A 13,977-nucleotide genomic window follows, 5' to 3' on the forward strand; every position below is an offset into this window, starting at 1 on the left:
CAAAAAGATCCTTAAAAGGCCCATCTTTCAGATGTACTTTTGTTTGTTCTCAGTTTGGCGAAGAAAGGCTGTGCTATAGCTACAGTTAAGGGTTATTTGGCAGCTCTGTCGGCGTTTCTTTGCCTTCCGGATCAGCCGTCTTTATTCAAGTCTCCCATTGTACATAGGTTCGTTAAGAGTTTGGTGAATAGCTTTCCTCCTACTCCTTTTCACATGCCTCAGTGGGACTTAAACTTGTTTTAACATTCTTAATGGGTTCGCCTTTCGAGCCCATGCATTCATCTCCATTGAGATATTTAGCCTTCAAGACTGTTTTCTTGATCGCGATTACTTCTGCTAGGAGGATTGGGGAGCTTCAGGCGCTCTCCGTTAAGCCTCCTTTCACTGTGTTTTTCCCTGATAAAGTGGTTCTGAAAACCAGGGCTGCTTTTCTGCTGAAAGTTGTCACCCCTTTTCTATTAGGGCAGAATATCATTCTTCCTGCTTTTTACCCTCCTCCCCACCCTTCTAAAGAAGAAGAGAGACTCTATAGGTTGGACCCTAAGAGAGCCCTGAGTTTTTATCTCGAAAGAACTAAAGACTTTCGTTTGGATGAGCAGCTGTTTGTTGGATATGCTGGTCAACAAAAGGGCAGAGCTGTACAGAAAAGGACACTCTCCAGGTGGGTCATCTTGTGTATAAAGATCTGTTACTCTTTGGCAAAAAAGGTCCCTCCTGAAGGTATCAGGGCCCACTCTACTAGGGTTAAATCTGCATCCTCGGCTTTGGCGAGGGGAGTTCCATTGATGGATATATGTAAAGCGGCAACTTGAGCGTCCCTCCATACTTTCGTGAAACATTACTGTTTAGACTTTGAGATGAGGAGGGACGGTCACTTTGCTTGCTCGGTATTGCAAGATTTCTTAGTGTAATCAGGTGGGCACCCACCACCGAGTGCGGTACTGCTTGGGACTCTATTCATAAGGTGAGGAATCCACAGGTAGTTGTATCCATTAGAAGAACAAGTTACTTACCTTCGGTAACGCTTTTTCTGGTGGATACACTGACTACCTGTGGATTCCTCACGGTCCCTCCCGCCTCCCCGTTGCCTGCCTGGTTACACTCTTATCTTGCAGTATTTAGATTAATATTTATTCTTATATTTTTATATTTATATATATATGAAAGCGCACATATATTTATATGTATATAGTGATATTTCTCTATTTATTTTGTATATTTATGTATTCCAGCTCTCAATAAGAATGGATTGTTTAAATGATCAAGGTTTTTGTGTGTGTATATCTTTCTATATTATTTATCAATTCTCATAGTCGGTTTACTCCTATTTGCTTTAAAGGCACGAAAAAAGTGAGGTGAAACTGACGCTGGTACGCCGACAGGGACCTCTTATTGGCACGTTGACGTCAGACGGAGTCACACGGAGCCGTGCCATTATGACGTCCTCGTCGATGTAGACAGCTAGGAAGAAGACTTCCCGTCGGATGCTGGCGCAAGGATCGAATTCATAAGGTGAGGAATCCACAGGTAGTCAGTGTATCCACCAGAAAAAGTGTTACCAAAGGTAAGTAACTTGTTCTTCAGTACCAAAGTGACCTTAAATACAACCCCAGAATTAATTCTAAGGGACCAGCCATGTTCCATGTGAAACAAAAGATAATGTTTCCAATATTTTGTTCGAATCCAGGCATTCCAGCGGAAAGAGCTTTGCACTTCATGATTTGACCTACACAACACTCAAGATCTCCTTCAGACTAAACAGGTTTTTGTAGATTTTGGACCTGCAAATAAATGGAAAAAAACTGATAACAAAGAAAACTCTTGCACAGTGGATTGTAGCCTGCATCACGTTAGCTCAAAACTGCATAAATCAGATCAGTCAAAGCTCTTTCGACCAGGGCAGTAGCTTCTAAGAAAGTTGTTTCTGCAGGAGTCTATGGTAAAGACATTTGTGAGGCTGCAACATGCATGCTTTCACAAAGGAATACTTCATCGATCTAGAAGTGAAAAAAGGAGTGGTAGTGGGACAAGCAGTGCTAAGAAACTTTTTTTTTTTTTTAACTTAAGGTAAGGCTCATGTCTACATTCTGGTTCTCACACTATTTCCTGCTTTAGTAATTTTAACTCGAGCATATGAATCTATGAAAGTCCCAGTGATGCAGAAAGAAATTACTTATCTGTTTCACCGGGTCTCTAGCATTGGTATCTTTCATGGATTCAAATGCAACCAATCCTCCTCCCCTATTTTACATGAGGTTTCAATTGTTAAATATACGGGTTAGAAAATCTGTCAGGTTAAAAGCCTCTCAGGGGAATGTGCTGAGGTTGCTGATCTCTGATTAGCTAGAGTTTGGTTCCTTTATTGTCATGTGAAGAGGATTTAAATAGCTTAGGTGGAATTCATTGTTCTTGAGTGTTGGTACACTGCTATGTTAACATTTTTACCAAAGGTTTCCAGCCTAACGATTGGGAAAAGAATAATTCAGACTTATTTATCTCTGAAAGATAAAAATGCTGGAGAACTTGAGTTACAAATGAGCAACATATTTCCTTTTTGTGGAGTTCACTGCCTAGTGGGTACGTGGGCATCCGTATACAACTGCACCATGAACTGCAGAGGGGGTCATTTTGCCTGCTCGCTCAGGTTTTCCCAGTAGAAAGTCCACTTCTTAGACCCTCCACCGTTTAGGGGATACAAGTTTCTTATCTGTGACACTTTCTAGGGTTAGCCTCCTAGGTAACCTCTAATTACTCACTGCCTGCCCTCTTCCTTTTAAAGTTGAACTCTAGGTCTTAAAACGATTCCATGTTGGATTCTGCACACAATGCTCAAGGGTGCAGTTGGCTCTGTTATCAACTGACATGAGCTTGGAGGGGTGCAGGCTATAGTCTACTCTGCACAGTCGCTTTCAGCATCGGGTGAGGCCATCTACCGGCACTAGGAGAGCAATTAGTGTTGGAAGTTTCCAGATCCACTGTAGCTCCTAGGGGATTTCAGTTGTCAGGAATCTGTGGTTCTAAATAACCACTAGAAAGGGCACGAACTAGGTAAGTAACATGTTTTCTTTAAAATGGAATGCAATTGTAAATATTTGAAATATAGTGACATGGTGTAATTCAGTTGTGTAAATCCCCATATGATGTACACCTGTACAGTCAACTGTTGCTACTCAGCTATTTATTTGCTACTTAAATATCTGTATATACATCCAGCTTTCCAGGAAGATTGATTTCTGTATGACATTAGACTGCTTTGGAGTTCATAAAAGTTTTTGGTAAAGTAGGAATTGCACAATAGTAAATCAGTACCTGAAAATTCATAACGTGCGCTCCACATGGTTACACGCATGAAGAAGACCGATTGCAAGGACAGCCTAATGTTTGGGTAAATAGTATTACATTTAAGAATCACAATGGATGCATCAAAAATATTTTTACAAATGTGCTTTACAGAGGTTGAAAAGGTGACCAATCCTTGTGCGGCTTTTTCACTCTAGCTAAGGGTTCGTCAAAACAACTATTTTACTATGGAAACATTTTAGTTCCTGGTCAGCAAAAGAGAACTAAGTCCAATACAAATGCTCTCCCCCATAAATTACTTCCATACATTCTTAAGTAAGCAAAGACTAGATTGTTCTTCCCTCCCATAAAGGTTCATTTGGCAGCAGGCACAATGGATGCATCAAAAATATTTTTACAAATGTGCTTTACAGAGCTTGAAAAGGTGACCAATCCTTGTGCGGCCTTTTCACTCTAGCTAAGGGTTCGCCAAAACAACTATTTTACTATGGAAACATTTTAGTTCCTGGTCAGCAAAAGAGAAGTCCAATACAAATGCTCTCCTCCATAAATTACTTCCATATATTCTTAAGTAAGCAAAGACTGGATTGTTCTTCCCTCCCATAAAGGTTCATAGGTTGTAGATGCTTTGAAAGTAAGGGGCTGAGATGGATATTTATTAGCTTGTGTTCAAAGTGTTAAAAATAACTGTTCATTATGTAGACCTTTATTAATAGAACTGTTTCATCTTACAGCATAATAAATGGATTTGCCTTACCTCTCAAAGAAGAGCACAAAATTTTCTTATTAAAGGTGTTGTTACCTTTGCACAAAGTTAAATCACTGAGCGTCTACCACCCACAGGTAAATATTTTATTGAAGTTCATTCATGTTTTAATTCTTATTAATATTTTTTATTCACAACTTACTATTTTTTGGTTTCAACATAATGCCTTTTTCTGTTTTAATCTTCAAGTGTTCTAGAGTTTGCTCTTTTGATGCATTGTGGTAATGTTTGTTTTAAGTCAGTAGACCAGTTTCACTCAAGGTTCTTATTTGAGTGGTTAGTGAATTGTCAGAGTTCTAGTCTGTAACAAGCCGAATCCATATGTTCTCTCCGCACTGATGTAGGCTTGAAGAACGCTTAAAAAGGTGATTCATGTAGATTTGGATTTCATTCTTCATTTTGCTTTAGTGATTAAAGGTTGTTTTTTTCCATTAGTCCTATCCAATGTTTTGTTTCCTTTCCTCAGACTATTACAGTAGCAAATGCACTTGTTCAGTCATGAATAGAGCTCACTTTACCTATGGCTACCGACGAAGAGGAGTCTGAAATTACTGTCTATCCAACATGCTACTGTGAAACTCATTTTCACTGTGCAGAAATGAGTGTATTTCCTCAATCTACTTCACTGTCTGCCCATCAGGAAACTTATGTTGGTCAGTCTGTCTTGTTTCCACGATGTCTGATAATTTTGGACCCTTCTTTGTTGAGAAATTCTCTGTTCGTACCTTAGGATAACAAAATGTTGCTATTCCGGAAGAGTAGCAATAAAAGGCGTGGTGGCAGAGCCTTCAAGGTTGAGGCGGCAGAAGTTGGAAATAGCATCCTGTTGCATGTTTACTCCATCCTTATACCATACTTAGGCTAAAGGAAAAGTTATCTTTACTGTTTTTCTCAATTGCATTGAAATCATTTAGCATATTCTGATCATCTCTCCTGTAAATAGTTTGTTTAGTAGAGCATAGTCTGTCGTTTTAGGCCTTGTTAATGGATTCCAAATGTCTTCCAAATGAATAGATGTGCTCTTTAAAACGATACACAGAATATAAGCATATATGCAGAAATCTCAGTGCTACAGACTTCGGATAGCCAATTCAAGCTGTCCATCATCCTTAAGACTTTCAGTCTTGCTTTGCTATCTTCCGGATGCCTCTTTGATTCTTCTCTTCAATTTGTGCTTTTCTAACTGTATTGGTAGACAAAAAAGCAGATTTTTGCAAGAGTAACGGTATTCACTTGATACTAAAATGAATGGTGGAATGAATGAGTGATTTAGTCTGTTTCCCAATATTTTAACTTGATTTTTATTTTTGACAATTGTCTGTGGGATAGAAATATTCAAGCAGTGAGTTTCATATTTTCTTTCTCCTTAAAAAGAGCACTTAATTTGATGTGCATCCTGCCATAGTGTATATTGCTGTTTGCATGGTACACTTATCCTGCTTCATGTTTGAAAAGAGTGGCCGTTGTGTCATACCACGATTAGAAGCAACTCTGATCGTAGTACTTCAAATATTTCCTCTGCTCCTCTATGGTCCCATTGTGAATTTTGCAGCAGCAACCCTCTACCTGCATACACAGCAGCACATTGAGCCTACAAGCAGCCTGTCTAGAATATAAGCAGAGCAGACACTTAGCAAGGACTGATAAGCATGGTCCCATGGGGCTACATTAGTTTTGTGTTGCTGCCTACCATTTTCTGTTGTAAATGTTCCCTTGGGGACATGCAAAGCCGAGATGGTCTTCTTTACCATGATTGGTCCACTTGTTCACCATTAAGCCATGTAGTCTGCTGTAGGAAAAAAAAATCAACGAACAGTCTCACAAGGAGAGCAGGTGGCTCAGAACAGGACCCAGTATGTGGACTCCATGTGTCTTGGTGGCTAAGTGGTGCTGCCACTCCAGTGCCTACTGGGAGTACCAGCAGCACCCCAGACAGGCACAGCCTTGCATCTCCTGATTGTCTTTGATTTATTGAACCTTTCTGTTCGTTTACTATTTGTCTTGTTATCCAAATAGCCAGCTAGAGTTTCTGCATCACCATTCTCCAGCTTGAAGTGGGAAAGTGGGGGCGAGAAGAGTCAGGGTAATAGAAACAATTGTATATACATTTAACTATGTAGTTCTGTACATGACTGAACCTTGTATTGCTGCCGCCTCTGTTGTAAAGTCTTAATGTGTGAGTGCTAGAAATGGGGTCTCTAGTTGGCAGAGGTTTGTAGCCTGTCCAGGTAGAGACCCTCCCTCTAGTCAGGGTAAGGGAGCCACACAGCTAAGATAACTCCTGCTTGGCTCCTTAGGAGCTTGGCACAAGCAGTCAGGCTTAGCTCAGAGGCAATGTGTAAAGCATTTGTGCACACACACAGTAACACAGTGAAAACACCACAAAAGTGCTTCACACCACTTTAGAACAATAGCCAATATTTATCTTTGTAAAACAAGACCAAAACGACAAAAATCCAACATACACATGTAAAAGATACACATTTTTAAAGATGAATTCTTGTTAAAGCGCTTAGAAACACGATCGCTCCAACTGGGGCTATTGTGTCTTGACGGATTAGCTCCCACCGCTCAGCACTACTTGCAAGAGTGTGTTGGCCGGTCACAGAGTTGCATGGATCCCCGGCACAGTACCTTGGAAAAGGAGGAAACAAAGATGGTGCACGGAGTTGGGGGGTTGAGGCGTTGCTGGAGTCGGTGCAGTATTGGTTCCTTACTGCTACCGTGAAGGTGAGGTGTTGGTTCCTTACCGCAAGACAGAGGAGGTGAGGTGCAGGTTCCTTATTGTTTCAGAGGAGGGGATGCGACGTCGGTGGCGAGGCGTCTGTTCCTTACAATCCGGCGGGGGTCGAGGAATCCAGCAGGTCAAGACGTGAGGCGTCGACTTTGCGGTGTCGCAATCACACAACGGGTGTCACAGACGTCGGTGACACAGAACTCACGCTGTGGTGGGGACTTCGGAGGTATTACAGTGACGACGAGCTTGCGGTTTTGGACGTGGTTGTTGCACTCAACGTGGACCACCTCTTTGGTGCAGGCATCTTCGTGGAGCTGGACAGTGGTGCCGGTTCCGAAGTCGCTCTGAAGTCGATGTACTTGGTTTCTTCTTGGTTACACTAGCACTCACTCCCAAGAGCCAAGGAACTGGATTTGGCACCACCTGTGAAGTCAGGACTCTCAGCAAGAGAGCCTGGATGCTGGCAGATTAAGACTTTGATGTCTCTGGGACTTCTAACAGGAGGCAAGCTCAGTCCAAGCCCTTGGAGAGCCTTTGGAAGCAGGATGTAGAAAGCAAAGTCCATTCTTTTCACTTCTAGGACAGATGCAGCAGGCCAGCACAGAAACAGGCAGAGTGTCAGTCCCTCCTGCAGCATCTAGCTCTTCTTCCTGGCAAAATGTCCTCAGTCCAGAAGGATTCTAAAGTTGTGGTCTATGAGGTCCAGTACTTATACTCATTTCTGCCTTTGAAGTAGGCAAACTTCAAAGAAAAGTCCTTGAAGAGCACAAGACCCTGCCTTTCCTGCCCTCGCCCCAGACGCACTCCAGTTGGTTCAAGACTGCTTTGTGTAAGGTTAGGCACAGCCCTATTCAGGTGCAAGTGTCCGCTCCTCCCACCAGTATAGACCAGGAAGACCCATCAGGATATGCAGGGCACACCTCAGCTCCCTTAGTGTGACTGTCTAGAGTGAATTCACAAACAGACCAAATGTCAGCCTGACCCAAACGTGTATTTCGCAGCCAGACAGAGGCACAGAATGGTTAATATCCATTTTCTAAAAGTGGCTTTTTCAAACTTAGTTTAAAAACCAACTTCACCAAAAGGTGTATTTTTACATTGTGAGTTCAGAGACCCCAAACTCCCCATCTCTATATGCTCCCAGTTGGAAATTACACTTAAGACAGGTCAAGGCAATCCTCATGTTAACCTATGGGAGAGATGGGCCTTGCAAGAAAGATGCTAGGAACGCTGAGGTTTGTAGATGTTGAAAGGCTGACAAACTGACTAAAGGCAAAAAAAGCAGTGCTAAAGGGCACTTACAAAACATCTTGGTGTTTAAAGAGCGTGTGCAGCAGTGGAAATATGGTTGGGGAACATGAAAAAAAATGTTTTGGATGTGGAGAATAAGATGGTGGATACTCTGAGGTCTGATGCATGTGTACCAGGTTACTTATGTGGGAGGCTCAATCAGTGCTGCAGGCCCACTAGTAACATTTGATTTACAAGGCCTGGGCACACACAGTGCATGTTACTATGGACTAACTAGTAAATCAGATATGTGAATCATGGATAAACCATCAACAAACCCAATTAGACAGAGAGCACTTGCACTTTAGCACTGACCAGCAGTGGTAAAGTGCCCAGAGTCCTAATGCCATCAAAAACGAAATTCAGCACAGGATAAAAAAAACAGGTCAGAAGCCAAAAAGACAATAGAAAGTATGCCAAGAGCTGACGTGTCTATCAGTGAGGAAGTCTTACTCTGCTATCATTCAAAGTTCTTTCTGTTCTTTTCATAAGGGAAGAGTGTGCTTTGACTTTCACTGCTGCTGTTTGTTTTGTAGCTTTCTCTACTTCAGCCCATGGCGTGCCTTTCCTGCGTGTTAGTGAAGATAAAGAAAGCACTTTTTGAGGCATACCTGGCAAAATGAATGATTTTGTTGATGTTTGTTTTATTCATGTATTTAAACGCTCTGGTTTGAGTGTTGCCATTTCAGAATATTCGCTGAGTAAGTAGGATTTGTGCAAACTCTTTCAGCAGAATACTGTCCTTAAAATGAGTGCTGGGGTTGGTGGGACAGATTGTTCACAGGTATTGAGCTTTTTCTTTTTCCACAGTGGAGGACATTATAGCGGGAACCTCAAAAGCTCTTTGAGAGAGAGACTGAGTGTATTGAAACCCCTATGTGCTCTAAGAGATAGATGCTAGGAATCCTGAGGTTTGCAGATGTTGTTAGTCTGGTGTACGGAAATGCCTCCTTGGCATGGTTACCCCCTGACTTTTTGCCTTTGCTGATGGCAGGTGATGATTTGAAAGTGTGCTGAGGCCTGCTAACCAGGTCCCAGCACCAGTGTTCTTTCCCTAACCTGTACCTTTGTTTCCACAATTGGCACACCCTGGCATCCAGGTTAGTCCCTTGTAACTGGTACCCCTGGTACCAAGGGCTCTGATGCCAGGGAAGGTCTCTAAGGGCTGCAGCATGTCTTATGCCACCCTGGGGACCCCTCACTCAGCACAGACACACTGCTTGCCAGCTTGTGTGTGCTGTGCTAGTGGGGAGAAAATAACTAAGTCGACATGGTACTCCCCTCAGGGTGCCATGCCAACCTCACACTGCCTATGGCATAGATAAGTCACCCCTCTAGCAGGCCTTACAGCCCTAAGGCAGGGTGCACTATACCATAGGTGAGGGCATAGGTGCATGAGCACTATGCCCCTACAGTTTCTAAGCAAAACCTTAGACATTGTAAGTGCAGGGTAGCCATAAGAGTAAATGGTCTGGGAGTCTGTCAAACACGAACTCCACAGCACCATAATGGCTACACTGAAAACTGTGAAGTTTGGTATGAAACTTCTCAGTGCAATAAATGCACACTGACGCCAGTGTACATTTTATTGTGAAATACACCCCAGAGGGCATCTTAAGGATGCCCCCTGAAAACATACCCGACTTCCAGATTGGGCTGACTAGTTTTGCCAGCCTGCCACACACCAACATGTTGCTGGCCTCATGGGGAGAGTACCTTTGTCACTCTGTGGCTAGTAACAAAGCCTGTACTGGGTGGAGGTGCTTCTCACCTCCCCCTGCAGGAACTGTAACACCTGGCGGTGAGCCTCAAAGGCTCACCCCCTTTGTTACAGCGCCCCTGGGCACTCCAGCTAGTGGAGATGCCCTCCCCCTCCGGCCACGGCCCCACGTTTGGCGGCAAGGCCGGAGGAGATAATGAGAAAAACAAGGAGTCGTCACTGGCCAGTCAGGACAAGCCCCTAAGGTGTCCTGAGGTGACTCTGACTTTTAGAAATCCTCCATCTTGCAGATGGAGGATTCCCCCAATAGGATTAGGGATGTGCCCCCCCACCCCCTCAGGGAGGAGGCACAAAGAGGGTGTAGCCACCCTCAGGGCTAGTAGCCATTGGCTACTAACCCCCCAGACCTAAACACACCCCTAAATTGAGTATTTAGGGGCTCCCAGAACCTAGCAAGAGAGATTCCTGCAACCTAAGACGAAGGAGGACTGCTGACCTGAAGCCCTGCAGAAAAGACGGAGACACCAACTGCTTTGGCCCCAGCCCTACCGTCCTGTGTCTCCACTTCAAGAGAAACTGCAACAGCGACGCGCTGTCCAGCGACCTCTGAAGCCTGAGAGGACTACCCTGCATCTAAAAGGACCAAGAACTCCCGAGGACAGCGGCTCTGCTCCAAAGAAGAAACGACTTTGCAACAAACAACTTTTAAAAGACTGCACATTTCCTGCCGGAAGCGTGAGACTTTCCACTCTGCACCCGACGCCCCCGGCTTGACCTGCGGAGAAACAACACTACAGGGAGGACTCCCCGGTGACTTTGACCCTGTGAGTAGCCAGAGTTGGCCCCCTTGAGCCCCACCCCCAGCTATGCCTGCAGAGGGAATCAAGAGGCTCCCCCTGAGCGCGACTGCCTGCTTCTAAGAACCTGACGCCTGGTAAAGACACTGCACCCGCAGCCCCCAGGACCTGAAGGATCCGACCTCCAGTACAGGAGCGACCCCCAGGTGGCCCTCTCCCTTGCCCAGGTGGTGGCTACCCCGAGGAGCCCCCCGCCCCCTTGCCTGCCTGCTTCGCTGAAGGGACCCCTGCATCTCCCATTGAACTCCATTGCAAACCTGACGCCTGTTTGCACTCTGCACCCAGCTGCCCCCGTGCTGCCGAGGGTGTACTTTTTGTGCTGACTTGTGTCCCCCCCTGGTTCCCTTCAAACCCCCCCCCCCCCTGGTCTGCCCTCCGAAGATACGGGTACCTACCTGCTGGCAGACTGTAACCGGGGCACGCCCTTCTCCATTGAAGCCTATGCGTTTTGGGCACCACTTGGACCTCTGCACCTGACCGTCCCTGAGCTGCTGGTGTGGTAACTTTGGGGTTGCCCTGAACCCCCAACGGTGGGCTACCTTGGACCCAACATTGAACCCTGTAGGTGGTTTACTTACCTGCAAAACTAACAAATACTTACCTCCCCCGGAACTGTCGAAATTTGCACTGTCTAGTTTTAAAATAGCTTATTGCCATTTTTGTGAAAACTGTATATGCTATTTTGCTGATTCAAGGTTCCTATGATACCTAAGTGAAGTACCTTTCATTTGAAGTATTGATGGTAAATCTTGAACCTGTGGTTCTTAAAATAAACTAAGAAAATATATTTTTCTATACAAAAACCTATTGGCCTGGAATTGTCTTTGAGTGTGTGTTCCTCATTTATTGCCTGTGTGTGTACAACAAATGCTTAACACTACCCTCTGATAAGCCAACTGCTCGAACACACTACCACAAAATAGAGCATTAGATTTATCTCTTTTTCCCACTATCTTACCTCTAAGGGGAACCCTTGGACTCTGTGCACACTATTTCTTACTTTGAAAAAGTACATACAGAGCCAACTTCCTACAGCTGGCGAGCTGACTAAAGGCAAAGATGGCACTGCTAAAGGCCTCTTACAAAAAATCTTGGTGTTTAAGAGGCATGTGCAGCAGTGGGCATATGGTTGGGAAACATGAAGATAAATGTTTTGGATGTGGAGAATAGGATGGTGGATACTATAGTTCATCTCAATCAATCTGAGGAACATATTTAAAATAATAAAGACAGAAGGGCAGGATCTGACAGCAGGTTTCAAAGGTCGTTCTGTTATCTTTCTACCTAGAAACCTTAAATGTGCTTTCTCCTACCAGTTAGAAATTCAGATGCAGTGACCATTTGAGTGCTCATGGCCTGCCAGACCAAAGCACTCTTGTGCTGACATCGGGCCATGTCCAGCCGGTGTACTGTTATGAGCTAACCAAGGCACAGCCCCAAACGTTTAAAGATTTCCAGGCAGTACCACTCACTCAGCACCACTACCACTGGAGGCTTGAGTCCTTATTTGGATTGGCCTTTTTCACAGTCCAGGTCCTAGAAAACCTTCCTGATGACAAAGAAGCTGATAATGTATTCCTCCTCATTTAACTTATGCTGGCCTATATATAGTTAGATTTACAAAACACCAGTTGCCTTGATAATTCCCTGGAGATGCAACAGGAAAAAAGACTAATGTTAAGGAAATCCATTGAATTTGACTCAAGATTCCTGTTGTGCTTGCTGCAATGCCATTTATCCAAGGCAGCAGCCTTTTGGCTTGATCTCTTAGAGCTGCTTTTGTTCCTGATGCCTTCCAGTGCTTGTCTCTTCATCCCGGTTTGCTATCCACTGCACAGCCTTAATAGGAGCCCTTTTCTTAATTTTGGATTTATTTTTTACAAAGATTTTTAGCCTGCAATAATCTTCTTGCAGTAACCCGGTAATTGCCTTCCGGACCTGGCTTGATGTATTTTTGAAGTCTTGAACTTCAGTAGTTGTTGGATTGACTTCCTTTTGTTTGATATGGACTTAAGCTACCTCCTTGTTGTGGTACGTGTGACTCAGTATTTTGTCCGAGTGATGAAACCCTACTTTTGGTGGGATCAAAGCGTTGATAAAAGGGGCAATTGACCATTGAATTAATTGTATGCAGTCATCTGTATAAGATCATATTCTAACATAACTTTTTTGAGCCATCTCCCCCTGCCTTTTATACACACTGCTTTCACATTATCGGTGCACTGTAATATCAGTGGAGCAAATAGCGCCTTTATACTTATTTTTCATCATACATCTTTGTGATTGAACTCCAATTGCTTGATTTCTGTTTTTAAAGCTTTGGCGATTCTGACAATTTTCATTCTCTTTTGATGTAATACTAGTTATGGCAATTTTTACTTTCTCCCAAGTTTTACGTTCAGAAATGTTACCACTTGTAGCATTGTTTTATGCTGGCTATTTTTGTGTGGACTACATGTTGGTTTAATGGACAGCTCATGTTTTATAGTATATTTGCTGACTCCTGGCTTTTTGTAGAAGCTGATCATGTGTTGTGAACTCTTCAAAGACAGCCTTGCTACGTTATGCTCCTTGAGCTTGCTATCTTCGGCCACGTCAGTTCCATGAACGATTGAGAGGATACTCTAAGGGTCCTGTCTGTCGCCAAAGATAGTTCTCGCCAACCATGCAACAGCGTGTACAGCATATTTGTGGCTCCAGAGGATGGTGACAGCAGTAGCCTTGTCTCACCAACAAGGATAGCAGTCCTCCTCCCCTATCACCCGTCGCAGCTGTGGCCAGGCTGCTTTGATTTCCACTCAAATGGGTCTGGCACTGCTGGAAGACGGCAGAATTCATTTTTACGGGCTGGCTAGCTCTCACCTACCTAACTCTTATGTGCACAGTCCAGGTGCTTTGAGCTCAGGGGTGTTCCCCTCATTGACAGATCCTGTCAGTCAGCAGGCCAAACCCTTCTCCTGGAAGCAAGGAACAGGCTCCCTTTCACAGGTCTCCTCTCCAGACCCCTCTGTTTGTGCACCTCTGAAGTTCTTGTCACGTTGCAGCTGGGCCAGATTGCTGCTTATCAATTGTCAAGGCGCCATTGTCGTTCAGAGCCACCACTGTTTCCGCTCCTTCTGTTGCTACAGCCTCGTCTGTTTGAAAATTTGTTATTTGGGCTAACTTGAATCCTTGTAAGTGCACCTTGGCTGTCCCTGTCCCTCCAGTAATGTCTGTTTTACATGCATGCTTGGGTAAACGTTTACTTTCCATTAGATGCATTAGATTGCATTACAGAGGGGTGAACGGTAACATATACATTCAGGTC

General features: G+C 44.1%; 1 protein-coding gene across 3 annotated transcripts in view; it reads left to right on the top strand.

Annotated features, from left to right (window-relative positions):
• Nucleotides 1–13,977, top strand: part of PPP2R5C (protein phosphatase 2 regulatory subunit B'gamma) — a 1,141,542-nt gene that overhangs the window by 685,325 nt on the left and 442,240 nt on the right. For all 3 annotated transcript variants that reach the window (XM_069208343.1, XM_069208345.1, XM_069208344.1), the window contains one exon: nucleotides 4,035–4,143. In XM_069208343.1, coding sequence (XP_069064444.1) covers nucleotides 4,035–4,143 — 109 coding nt within the window. The remainder of the gene's footprint in view (nucleotides 1–4,034; nucleotides 4,144–13,977) is intronic.

This window comes from Pleurodeles waltl, chromosome 9 (assembly GCF_031143425.1).
Source record: "Pleurodeles waltl isolate 20211129_DDA chromosome 9, aPleWal1.hap1.20221129, whole genome shotgun sequence".
Taxonomy (NCBI): Eukaryota; Metazoa; Chordata; class Amphibia; order Caudata; family Salamandridae; genus Pleurodeles; species Pleurodeles waltl.